This window comes from Triticum aestivum, chromosome 3B (assembly GCF_018294505.1).
Source record: "Triticum aestivum cultivar Chinese Spring chromosome 3B, IWGSC CS RefSeq v2.1, whole genome shotgun sequence".
Classification (NCBI taxonomy): Eukaryota; Viridiplantae; Streptophyta; class Magnoliopsida; order Poales; family Poaceae; genus Triticum; species Triticum aestivum.
The window spans coordinates 811,202,802-811,216,418 of record NC_057801.1 but is presented as its reverse complement, the minus strand read 5'-3'; the positions used below and the strand labels follow the sequence as shown (position 1 = coordinate 811,216,418).

Genomic DNA, 13,617 nt, shown 5'->3' with positions numbered 1-13,617 from the left:
CATTCCACTCCCATGTGAACTATCGTGGAGAAATGACATCCATGGTATTCTCATTAAAAAGCTCAAAAAGTTTCATTGTATAAACAAAAGTATTTGTATGGATCGTAGGTGAAACTGTATTTTCTTGGTCATGGATACCATGGATGTCATTTCTTAATGACTAAAACATAGGGGTAGAATGGGCGTCCAGGTTAGATACACCAAAATTCTATTTTTTTTTATTTTCCTGGTATTTTTTATTTTAATATTTAATATTTATATACAAGGGCACCCGCAAGCTCCTATGTATTTACCTAAATAACAACCATAACTCTAACAAAATGGAAAAAATGCAGCATAAGCTGATGAAGGGCCAATTTGTAGACTAAACCACCATCTATATATGTGATTGTCTTGATTGTGGCCCATTTTGCTAAAAAAAACTGTATGCATCTACAAGGAAATAACTAAGTTATTTTTTATTAATCGTCCAATGTAAGTAGCATACCCATATGTGGCAAAGCACTTATTCGAGATAAAATGGACTAAAAATTAATAATTTACCCTGATTTTTTTAATGAGTCATGCAGATGTGTTATGAATTAGTGTTCCTGAAGCCTGTTCCCCTAGTACAAAACATGCCATCACTGGCAGCACATATATGGTAATCCAGGCAGGCCACATCAGATGCATCCATATTTATGTCTGGAAAAAAAGATGCATCCATATTTGGTTGGGCGTTGGATGCCGCTTCGGTCCTCCCTCCACGCCGCTAGTGGCTAGTGGGCTCAATTTGATTAGTGGCCTTGTCCTGCTGGGCTGGGCTTGATAATAAAAAAGACTACATCAGGATTTTCTGTTTTACCGATTTTTTTCAGTTTTATACTGGAGAAATCTAGTTCTAAATGGTTTTTACATTTCATACTATACCGTAGACCAGAAACCGTATATAGCATAAATTTGGTCTCGGTTCTGTTTCAAAATGTACAAAGTGATTGATATGGTCCTCCTTAGGACAACCTCCTCTAGAGCAAAAATTTATGAAGGTCCGTTGGGGAAATGTGACACATTCCGGACATCGGCAGATGGACTTGTGGGTTGGGGTGAAACCACTTGTAAGTTTTTATCCCAGACGACCCATGAGGAGCCCGTTAGCAACTATTTTTCTTTATCTGAGACACCTTTGATTTTGTCATGCCAGGATGTTTTGGCCTTCTCTAGCTATTGAATTTATTCAAATCTAAATCTATCTTCTCATACATGTACATAAAGTTTAGGACGCACTTTCAAAATCTTGGAAAATCATATGTCCTTTTGTCTCCCATCTTATTCTTCAGAAACATAAAGATGAGGCAAAATCATAAGTAGAATATTCTAGTTGCAACTGCTACAAAATAATCAAGAAAGGGAAGAGTTTCTCTTCTTTTTTAGACCATTTTAATGAGATATTTAGCTAAATTTACAACCTTTTCCCACATGCCACGGACAACATAGCGTACCTGATGTTTCTGAAGAATTTCTGAAGGGGCATGACAAAGAAAGAAACCCACTTCTTAACGGCAAACATGGTTTATTGGTTCAGCCAGCCTAATATGACAACCACGTTTCTTATTGATAAATGACATCTCAGGCAAATGAGTTTGTTCCATCGCGGACCATATAGATTATCAATTCCATAGATCTTCGCGTACCCATACGGAGGCTGGAGACACGACGCACATTGTCTCTGCAAAAAAATGCACATCCGACATATGTTTGCTGCTGGATGAAGAGACAAAACAGGCAGAATACCACCAATTCTTCAGGTACAATGTGCGAGAACCACCCCAGCTGTAGCTCCTGCTTTGAGTGAATTGCAAAAAACATCGACACTTCAGGCTAGGTTTGCAGGTACCACACATATACGAAATTGTGCCAAAAAACACTAATTTTTTTCATAAACTTTTGCATAAACACTAGTTGCTTGTTTGGACCGTTTTAAGTGCGTTTATGACAAGGGGGCCCGCATCCGTCGACGTGGCAGCACTGTTCACACGGCAACGCCGTTAGACGGCGTTACACGCCGCTGGCGCACCGGTTTGAGCCGGACCGCTTAGTCTTCGAGCCGTACCCCGCCCGGTCCGCTCCTCTCACTCTCTTTTCCTCCCCCGCACTCTCTCCTCTCAATCATGGCGATTGCTGGCGGCGCAGGCGGCGACTGCGGCGGGTCTGCCGGCGTTGGACATGATGGTCCACCTGTGGGAGATATATGCGGGAGCTCAAACCCTAGCTGGCCGTCGGATACTAGCATCCCCAGCCAGAGCCCCCAGCACTGTCTCGAATATGCGGTGGCAAGATCTTGGGCCAGGGCAGTGAAGGAGAATCCGTCGGAGAGTCATCGGATTGCCTCCTCATTCGGCGGCGTCTAGTGAGTTTCCTCTTCCCTCTTCCCTCTTCGCTCTTCCCTCTTCATGTAGATCGATTCTAGGGTTAGGGTTAGGTTTTTTGGCACTGTTAATTGGTGCTCTCTTAATTGTGATTTAGTTGCGGTTGATTTGTAGTTAACAGAGTAGTTAGTTGACAGAGTAGTTAACAGAGTAGCTAGTTGACAGAGTAGTTAACAGAGTAGCTAGTTTTCAGAAGGTGTTTGTTGTTTTCAGAGTGTACTGTACATTGGTGCTCTGTTTTAGGAATTATGCATTTTTTTACAGTACATTGGTGCTCTGTTTTAGTGCTCTATTAATTAAGCTATTTTAATTATTTGTGTGTAGTTTGAGTGATGATGTTTGGGAAGTTAGAATGCACTTCCATGACAGAGACAACTTGGAGAGATCAGTTTGCATTTCAGACATAACATATTATAATTTGGTTGCCCTAATAGAGACGGAGGGATATGGGCTTAATGATTTCATGTATTTTCTGAGGGATCCTGGTGTGGGGATTACAGGAATGGATGAAATTTGTGATGATGAAAAGGTGGATGAAATGCCTGACCATATTGCTAACAATGATCAGCATGTAGTGAACTTGACAGTGGTTAGGGGCACTGATCCAAGACCTGCAGATTTGAACTCAGGCTATCTGGTTGATGAGCAGGTTCCTTTGAGCCATATAGGAGAGAACCATGTATATGTAGTAAATCCTTCTGGTGTTATCTTAAGATCACCACCAAAAAGTATAATACAGAGTCAGCCAGAGCCATTGCGGTTCTACACTACACAACAGAGCACAAACCATGATCTGGATACAAATGCTGCCATGGACCAATCCAATGCAGCAGATCAGGATGAACTGGAGACATTAATGGAGTTGAAGAGGAGAACGAAGATTGCCAAATTTAGGAAACATAAGATTGCAGCTGAGCATGTAAATAAGGTTAAGCAGAAGCTACCAATTCTTCTAACTGAAGATGATTCAGATCTGGATGCAGATGAGGACTATCTTCAAAGGCTTAATGAGATGAGGAAGCAAAGAGAGGATCCACTCATTCATTTTGACGGAGACACTGATGTGGACGAACTGTATGAGGAAGATGAGGAGGTGGAGCAAGAGGAGCAGGTGCACCAAGAGGAGCAGGTGGAGCAAGATGAGCAGGTGGAGCACCAAGAGGTGCCTACAAAGAAGAATAAAGCTAGAAAAGGGCCAACAGAGAGGTCACATTCTAGCTTGGAACAGAGATTTGAGGATGTTTGGGCACCACCATCAGATGAGGAGCCAGATCTTGGTGCTTTGAAGCAAGAATATGATGATGGAGCTGAGGAAGTACAATTTGTTCTGCCCAATGGAAGGAAGAGCAGATCAGTGAGATCTTTGCCAAGGATCTGGTACAGTGAGGAGAGAGAGAACCCATAGGAGCAGTTTTGCAGACAACTTTGTTTCCTAAATGTGTATCAGTTTAGGAGAGCAATTCAGACATTGCACATAACTCAGAATAGGAATTATGAGTTCCACAGAAACTGCAATGACAACATCATAGTTGTGTGCACAAATGCAAAATGCCCTTTCTTTATTGCAGCTTCTGTTGTTGCAAATGAGACTACTTTTTGCATAAGGAAGGCAAATTTTGTGCACACATGCCCAGCAGTAGGAGAGAACACCAAGGTCACTGCAAAATGGGTTGCACACCAGTGTGAGGCAATGATGAGAGTTGATATTGGCACACCAGTCATCACAATAATGCAGACACTGAAGAAGAAATATGGAATAGAGATGTCCACCCATATGGCCTACAGGGCTAGGAAGCAAGCATTGAAGGTTGTCCAAGGAGATCAGAGAGGACAATACACTAGAATAAGAGATTATTTGCAGGCTGTGTTGGATACAAACCCAGGCTCTAGATGTATTGTTACTACTAGGCATGTACCAGAGCACCCAAGCAAAAACCCTAGGTTTCATGGCCTCTTTTTTTGTCTAAGTGCTTGCAAAGAAGGGTTTTTGAATGGATGCAGACCATTCATAGGTACGTTTCATTTACTAAGTTGTGAATTATTTATGTGCTCACATTACATACACTATGTTCTCACAATTGTCAGCTTTGCAGGGGTAGATGGTTGTTTTATCAAGCTGTCAACAGGTCAACAGATCCTTGCTGCAACAGGAAGGGATGGGAACAATAATATCTACCCTATAGCATTTGGAGTTGTTGACAAAAAGGACAAAGACAGCTGGTCCTGGTTCTTAACACAGCTTAAAGATGCACTTGGTGGAGAAAGTGGGAAGTTTGGTTATTATACCATCATCTCTGATAGGCAGAAGGTAAACTTCTCTTCTCATACAATATTGCACTAGGTTTCATGGTTTCATATGCACATTGCTATAGCTTCATTGTTTATAGGACCAATGTTTGGCTTTATTTCCCATTGTTTCAAACAGGGGCTTTTAAATGCAATAAACCATGTTTTCCCCAATTGTCCACAAAGATTCTGCCTTAGGCATATCTACCAGAATTTCCAAACTGCTGGTTTTAGAGGTGATGAATTAAAGAAACACATGGATGCAGCTAGCTACTCTTATACTGAGAATGAACACCTTGATGCAATGAATGCTTTGAAAAGAGAGTGTAAGGCTGCTTGGACATGGCTTCACAAAATCCCTGTTCATACTTGGGCTAGGCATGCTATGGATTTTAATTGCAAAACTGACCTGGTAGTGAACAACATCAGTGAGGTGTTTAATAAAATGATATTAGATGTAAGAGGCAAGCCAATAGTGACCATGATAGAAGGAATCAGGACAAAATTGATGGTCAAATTTAACAAGAATAGAACAAAGACAGAGACAACAAATTGGGAGATTTGCCCTACCTATGCTGAAATATTAGAGGAGACAAAGTACAACTCAAGGTGGTGCCAGACTTTGATGGCTGGTCCTAACATCTACCAAGTGACTAGTGGAGAAAACACCTACTCAGTGAACTTGCTGGACAGAACATGTGGATGTAGGAAATGGGATATGACTTCTATGCCTTGCCATCATGCAGTTTCTGCAATAGTGAAAGCTAAGTTGCAGCCAGAGGACTTTGTTGCTGATTTCTTCAAAAAGGAAATGTATAAAAAAGCATTTGCACATATCATATTTCCTGTGCCTGGTCCAAACCTGTGGCCAAGGACAAGAACTCAGGACATAGAGCCTCCAGTATTCAAAGACAAGGTTGGGAAGCAACAAACAAAGAGGAGGAAAAACCAATTTGAAAATCCAGCACCAAGAGATACATCTAGGATGGCATCTATTACTTGCAGCAACTGCAAACTTGTAGGGCATAGATACAATGTTTGCTCCAAGCCCCTAAAGGCAGCTCTTGCTATGAGAATGAATCAGCATCAGGTTAGTTATAGTAGCACCTCAATTCTCTTTATTTTGTCTCCAGTGTAACTCACAAGCCTTAACTTTTTTTGAAATGTAGCCAAACAGGTCACAGGCTTCTACTTCAACAACAAATGCATCTACAGCTGCTGCACCACCAAGGAAGAGGCCATCTTCATCTACTACTGCACCTACAGCTGTTGCACCACCAAGGAAGAGGCCATCTCCATCAACTGCTGCTCCTACACCTGCTGCCACTACACCTGTTGCTCCTCCAAGGAGGTCTCCTAGGAAGAAAGCTACACCTGCTGCCACTACACCTGCTGCTCCTCCAAGGAGGTCTCCCAGGAAGAAAGCTACCAATGCTGGTACAGCCTCTACCTCTACTGCGGGAAACATGTCAACTTTTCAAGCTCCAAGACAGAGTGGAAGAAAAAGGACTTCTTCATACAAGTTGAAAGAATACTTCTATGCTTCTGGGAACTAGATGCCTTTGTCTTTGTTGACATGTGATATCTATGTGTTGGCTGTGAACTAGATTATGCCTTTGTTGGCTTTCAGAACCTATAATGCCTATGTTGGCTTTCAACTAGATTATGCCTTTGTTGGCTTTCAACTAGATTATGCCTATGTTGGCTTTGAACCATTGTTGGTTGTGAGAACTTGGATGTTTATCTTAAATGTTGGCTTAGATGGATGTGAGAACCTGAAAATGTTGGTTGTGATGCTGGTGATTCTGGTGATGATGTTGGCTTAGATGGATGATGATGATGCTTACTATGATTCTAGGATCTCTCGTCATCGACAAAACCACTTGGAAGATTCATACATAATCATAACTAATAAGTACCATATTACATAACCATAATTTAGATATTACTAGATCATTCATCTAATAGTAGTCATTACATAACCATAATTATAGTAATCATCATCCCGTAACCATGCTGGTGGTACTAATAAGCAGCATATTACATTATACTTCTCATTCATCTAAGATGGCTTTGATCCCATTCAGCTTCAGCTTGGTCTGCTCGGCAACCTTCTCAAGCTCATCAATGTGGGCCTGCAACTTAATCTTCTCTTCAGCAAGCTTCACCTTCATGTTCCTAATGACTTTGGCTTGAGCAACTGTCAGGTTCTTGAGCATGTCATACTTCTCCTGCAGCTTGCTCTCATCAGGTTTGTTCTGTATCTTACCTCTCTCCATCTGAGCCCTCTGCTCCTATCCAAAAGGTCGTTGACATCTTCAACCAACCTCTCATAACTTGCCTGCAGCTTGATCTTCTGTTGTGTCAGATTGTGAACAGCAAATGAGCTTCCCAGATTGTCCTCAATCTTGCTCCTCCCGCACTCTTCATACTTATCCCACAACTTGGTCAATGCATTCTCCATTGTAGCTGGCCAAAATGGATCAACCCATTCAACTAGCCCACAATTTCTTCCCTCCTGTAATTTTAGTGTTAAACAGGTATAAAGTAACAAAATGCTACAAAGTAACACATGGTGTAAAGTGCTCACTAATCCACATGCTATAAAGTAACAAACAGGTATAAAGTAACATAATGAGTTAAACAAACATGTATGAGCTAGCCATATGACACAGTGAGTTAAACAATTACAGTGCTCACTAATCCATATGCTATAAAGTAAGAAGTCTCAATCAGTGCTCCCAACCCTATGCACATACTGGCATATAAACAATGACCTCCCTAACCCACTACTATCACAGAAAATACATAACTAATTAGTAACCTACCTAACAGGCCAGATCTGCTGACAACACTCTGCACATGCTCACATATAAACAATGACCTCACTGAACAACACTCTGCATAAATTTGGCACATACCTTCACAGCACAAGCAAAGAACCTCCTGCCAGTATGGATGCCCTGGAAAGCAACACGCCTCTCTGCTGGCAGGGAGTGTTCATTGCACAAAACATCAGGTTCAGTGCCCTCGAAATCAGAGTCATCGATGGTCTCAGGGATCTGGAGGTGCAAAGGAAAGGCAACAAAACTTGAGATCAAGCTCAACAGAAAAATCCCCAAATCGCACCCCTAACCCTAGCTTCAGCTCGAGCAACTCACCTTGATGATGCCCTCGTCTGAAGCTGAGTCGGCGTACTGGTGAGAGTTCTCACTGCTGTCGTCATCAGACCAGGAAACCATGGCGACGCGGCGGCGACGGCGGTCGGAAATGTGGGAGGGGGCGGCGGCGGCGAACGAGCGGGAGCAGAGAGAGGGAGAAGGACGGGAGAGAGTGAGGGCTGGGGGGGGGGGTGGGGCCTGCACCGCTTCGGGGTGTTTGACCCGCCCGACTCGAACCGGTGCGCCAGCGGCGTGTAACGCCGTCTAACGGCGTTGCCGTGTGAACAGTGCTGCCACGTCGACAAATGCGGGTCCCCCCTTGTCATAAACGCACTAAAAACGGTCCAAACAAGCAACTAGTGTTTTTTGCAAAAGTTTATGAAAAAAATTAGTGTTTTTTGGCACAATTTCGTATATGTGTGGTACCTGCAAACCTAGCCTGAAGTGTCGATGTTTTTTGCAATTCACTCCTCCTGCTTTAAAGCATCAGCAGCAAGAAGCTGAAGCAACTTGTACCCAACAACGATCAGTCCAGCATCTTGGCATTTTGTAGTCCAGTCCAGTGAGAAAGAAAACTAGTTACCGATGAATTCAATCAATTCCTTTTCACGGAGGTAGCAGCATGACGTTTGAAGTCAAGCAAGTCGTCAAATACTACTCCCTCCGTCCGAAAATACTTGTCATCAAAATGGACGAAAATGGATGTATCTAGAACTAAAATACATCTAGATACATCCCTTTTATTCATTTTGATGACAAGTATTTCCGGACAGAGGGAGTACGATTTGGCAACGGATACGATCTTGTGGAGCATCAACTTCTGAACAATGACTGAGAAGAACGTGAGCAGGGCTCAAAGGGCCTTCATGCCTACTCTGAGCTCCAGGGCCATCTCCACGCGCTGAAGTGATGTATTTTCTCGTGCCATCGAGTGAATTGCAAGAAATTACCACATTTGGGGCTTATCTTGCAAAAAACCACCTGGTCGCTAATCATTTGCAAAAATCACCGCGCATTCAGTAAAAGTGTTGCAAAAAGCACTGAACAGGTGATTTAGCCTGTTTAACCATTTTCTGACTAGTGGGGCCGGACTGTAAGGAGCTGATTTGGCAACAAATTGACATATACCTCCCTGGATCTTATAAAAGAAAAGCAATCAAGCCCCCCCTCCCACACGGAGGGCATCTCCTTCCTCTCGCCGGGAAGAAGCAGGACGGCGGCAGCTGGGCGGAGCTGCAGGCGAGGATTGGCAGCGTGGCGGCGGGATCCGGCCAGGAAGGGCCTGCAGGTAGCGGATCCGGCGGAACTGGAGGCGGCGCGAAGAACTGAGAGGGGGCGACGACCTCGGCTCCTGCAGCAAAACAACGATGAGGCAGAGAAGTCGGCAGCGGCGCGACACAACCTCGCGTCCGTGCACTAGCTGCCGTCGGGGCTCGCGGGGTTCGGCCGCGGCGAGCCATCCGTGCCTGCGCAGCTCGGGGTCACCAAGTTCTCCTACTGCCTCCTCTCCCGCCGCTTCGACGACGCCGCCGCCGTCAGCGGCGAGCTCGTCCTCGGTGCCTCCTCTGCCGGCAAGATGCAGTACGAGCTGCGCCTCTCCCCGCGGGGGGCCGCCAGCCGCAACTTCTCCATGGGATGCAGCCTCACGCCCGTGCACCAGCTGCCGTCGCGGTGGGCGGGAAGAGCGTGGCGCTCCCGGCGCGGGCCTTCGCGCCCGTGTCCGGCGGCGGCGGGGGCGGTGCCATCATCGACTCTGGCACGACCTTCAGCTATCTGGACCCAACGATGTTCAAGCCGGTGGCGGCAGCGATGGTGGCGGCGGTGGGGGGCAGGTACAACCGGTCCAAGGCCGTGAGGACGCCCTGGGGCTGCGCCCCTGCTTCGCGCTCCCGGCGGGCGCCAAGACCATGGACCTCCCCGAGTTGTCCCTCCGCTTCTGCGGCGGCGCCGAGATGCGGCTCCCGATCGAGAACTACTTCCTGGCGGCGGGCATGGTCCAGGGGCTGATTGATTTTTTTTAAATCTACTAGGGGTCTGTGTATGATTATTTTGGGCCCCACCTATCGGATACGCCCTCAACCGTGCCAATCACCTGTTCAGTGCAATCTGCAACACTTTTACTGAATGCGCGATGATTTTTGCAAATGATTAGCGACCAGGTGATTTTCTGCAAGATAAGCCCCAAATGTGGTGGTTTCTTGCAATTCACCCCGTGCCATCGCTGAGGTCATAGGTGACGGCTATGCTACCAATCCTAAATCCAGGACAAATAGTAGTGTAGATGCAGTTGCACTCGACGGAAGGAAGCTTATCTGTGTCAACTAACAGGCACTTGCCATGACTTGGGAAGAGCGCACTGCTGCCGATACTTTTGATTGGTTCAAGTACCTTCCTCTTGGGATGCACACTAAAAACTTCAATGGTTCCTAGTTCCCCTGTAACAAGCAGCAGTTTACCGGCAAGCTTCAATGGTTCCTAGTCCCCTGTAACAAGCAGCAGTTTACCGGAAGAGTTTTCCACTAAGATTTTTCCACTTTGACAACAGTTTTGCTAGAGCACATCTAGATGTGTCATAAATATTGTACATCTAAGCCTTAAGTCATTGATCTTACGCGAGGATTCGTGTGGGTATTTTCTTTTCTTTTTCTTTTTATACTTGATTGAGTTACTCAGATGTGCCCGAAACACACCCGACAACAGTTTTATAGACGGATGTAGTATAACACAGGCCGGAATTTTTTTTCGGGTATTTTTTGTTGGGTTTTCGCTGATTTTGATTTGGTCCTTATTTTTCATTTTTATATTTTTAGTATGTTTTTTAACTTAATTTCATTCTTCTTCATTAAATCCACAAAAAAACCAAAATCGTGAACACTTTTTAATTCGAGAACATTTTCCAAAACTTTTAACTTTTGAAATTTTGTGAACATTTTTTCAAGCTCGGGAATCTTTTTAAATTTCGTAAAGAAAATTAAGTTGCCGAACATTTATAAAAAAAAATCCATAATTTTTTACAAAAATCATTGAATGCACAATTTTTAAAATACATTAAAAAACTGTAGTTGGTTTCTTTCTGAACCAGTGCGTTTTTTTTCAGACAATAAAGCCAACAAAAAGAGGTCGTAGCTAGCGTCGTTAGAGAGTGACTATTATTTGGAGCGGCCCGTCACCTGGAGGGTATGCACTCCCTACCAGCATCCCAATATCCAGCGCCTGAAGCACTGAACAGGAGTTCCGGTTCAATCCTCGGTGAAGGAAGATAGCTCAATCGTGACAGGGCGAGGCCATGGATGGGACAGAAGAAGAGAGGGAGGCACACCAACGTTGTGGAGGCTATGGATGGATGAGTGTCCAAGTAGGGAAGGCAATATGTCTCCCCATTCGCGCCGATCTCATCAACCTACTACCATCGCTTAGAACCGCCATTGTTAAGTCACCAACAACACCATACATAACAGGGTAAAGAAGGAGTAACTGACTTTTGTAATGTTCGTCATGTAGGAAGGTTGAAAAGAATGGAGCGGATAAGAACAGATATGATACAAATATACATGAGCCTTTTTTGAATACTTTTTGAATGTGAGATCAATACTTATAATATATGGTTTTTCAGGTACATGAACATTTTCCACTTCCCAATATATGTTATTGTTAAATGGATTCTTTGTAAATATTTTTGAAATTTATTAATTGAGAGTATATATTTCTGATACAGAAAAAAAAAGATGTCCTGGGGACCACGACATGTTAAACAAGATCAACACATACGGGGCATCGCCAGCATAGCACGGTGAGAGATGTCATTCTGAACCATGACAAGTTAGCCAGCATAGCACGGTGAGAGATGTCATTAGGAACCATGACAAGTTAGCCAGTTCCATGTTGTGCCTTCGATTCGTTAGCGCGAGAGAGACTCTGAACTGGAGCGTTGTTTTGTTTGTGCAGGGATTCAGTTTTGGAAGCCTGCACGGTAGCAGCAGGTTCTTGTTTGTTTACCAGTGATTCAGTGAACGAGAGAGACTCTGAACTGAGGTCAGGTGTTCATAACTGGTGGAGGACCATGTAATGTTTGACCAAGTCCATTGTCATCATTTTTCCTTTTTATTTCTGCCCTGCAATGACGTTCAATGCCATTGAACAACTATATTCTGCAGCAAGAACAATGCAAAAATTAATCTCAAACTTCATTCACATTCACAGCTTACAGTATTTCTTCACCAACGCCATGAGATTCGCACAACCAACCAAAGAAGAAGTGCCATCCAACAGCACAAACCTTAACCAACACATGCAAGGGCAGTCGCCAGCATAGCAAAGCGAGAGATGTCATCAGAAATTCAGAACCATGACACCCTAATCGGATCCGTATGATGCACATTCGTTTTGACAACGCCTGAAGCAATCAAAGAGAGAAATGAACAGCTTCCTCTCCCCCCTTTCGCATGAACATCTTAATTACTCCTACCAGATCCATCTATATAAAACAGCACTTGTGCTTTATTATTGGTCGCCCTTGGTTTACACTTGGTACGGTCTCCTATATAGTTCTATACCGGCAGCACATAATAAATCACAGAAGCAGAGAGGAGGGAGGAGCAAAAAAATAGAGAAAATTACAGCGGTGAATAAATAAATAAAATCGAAAATTACTGCAGCGCAGATGCCAGCTGAATGGATCCACTGAGCGCGTCAGCTCGGCGGATCTACCTCGCATTCTCACCCTCGTCCTCCTCCTCACCAGAGCAGGAGCCCGGAGAGCGCGAGCAGCAGCAGCGGCGGCGCCGCGGCGGACGACGGGACGGCCGGCGCCGAGCTCTTGAGCTGGGGTGGCGGGCTGTAGTAGTAGAAGGGGAAGTAGGGCAGGAACGGGTTGGGCGGCGGGGGCGTCGGGTACGCACCGCCTCCTCCTCCTCCACCTTGTCCTCCCTGGGACCCGCCGCCGCCGCCGCCTCCTCCTCCGTACCCGCCGGTGGGCGGAGGGTAGAAGTAGCCACCGCCACCGCCGCCTCCACCGGAGGGAGCTGGGTAGGAAGTGGGAGGCGGGTACACCGGCGCCGCGGGGGTGACCTGAGCCGGGGGAGGTGGCGACGGGTAGTTGTATCCTGGGTTGGGGTTGCAGGGGTTCTCGCAGGAGGCGCAGAGCGTGCAGGTCGTGCCGTCCTTGCGCACGATGGTCACGCCGGCGTCCTCGGCGCCGGCCGCCCGCGCCGCATCGGGGAGCAGCGAGCAGAGGAGGAGCGGCGCGAGGAGCAGCAGGAGGAGGACCGGTGGGTGGGGCGCCATGGCCATGTGGGAGGGGTTGGTGATGGGGATGGGAGTGGGAGCCCGAGCGAGTGAGGGAGTGAAGCTGACTGTCTCGGGGTGAGGGGAGTACTTAATCCAGTGGGCGGGGGGCGGCAGCGGAAAGCGGGGCGGCGTTTGTCGGCCCTCCAGATCGACGGCGGATCCGTGGACGGTAGGGAGCCACGCCCACGCGTGGCGTGGCCGGAAGCTGCGCTGCGCTGTCCGTCGGTACGCGCAGGGGAGGCGTGCGCGGAGCAGAGGAGAAGGGAAGCGGTGGCTTTTGGTGCGGTACAGTAGGTGGTGGAGCGGAGCGCTGGCCGACCGCTGGAGCCGTTGTCGCTAGCTGACGCGTGCGGTGGCGGCGCACCGCTCGCGCGCGCGCGGTGCCGGCCAGCGCGAGCGACCTTGGCGTTTTACACATGGCCCTTTACAGTTTACACATGGGCACAGCGCGCTACGTCGGAGCAAGCCGGGAGCAGTTT

General features: G+C 46.2%; 1 protein-coding gene across 1 annotated transcript; it reads right to left on the bottom strand.

Moving 5' to 3' along the window:
* Positions 1-12,327: 12,327 nt before the first annotated feature.
* On the bottom strand, positions 12,328-13,251 carry LOC123072589 (MAPK-interacting and spindle-stabilizing protein-like). The gene has a single exon (XM_044496170.1). The coding sequence runs from the start codon at positions 13,139-13,141 to the stop codon at positions 12,587-12,589; it is 555 nt and encodes a 184-aa protein (XP_044352105.1). The 5' UTR covers positions 13,142-13,251; the 3' UTR covers positions 12,328-12,586.
* Between the last annotated feature and the right edge of the window lie 366 nt (positions 13,252-13,617).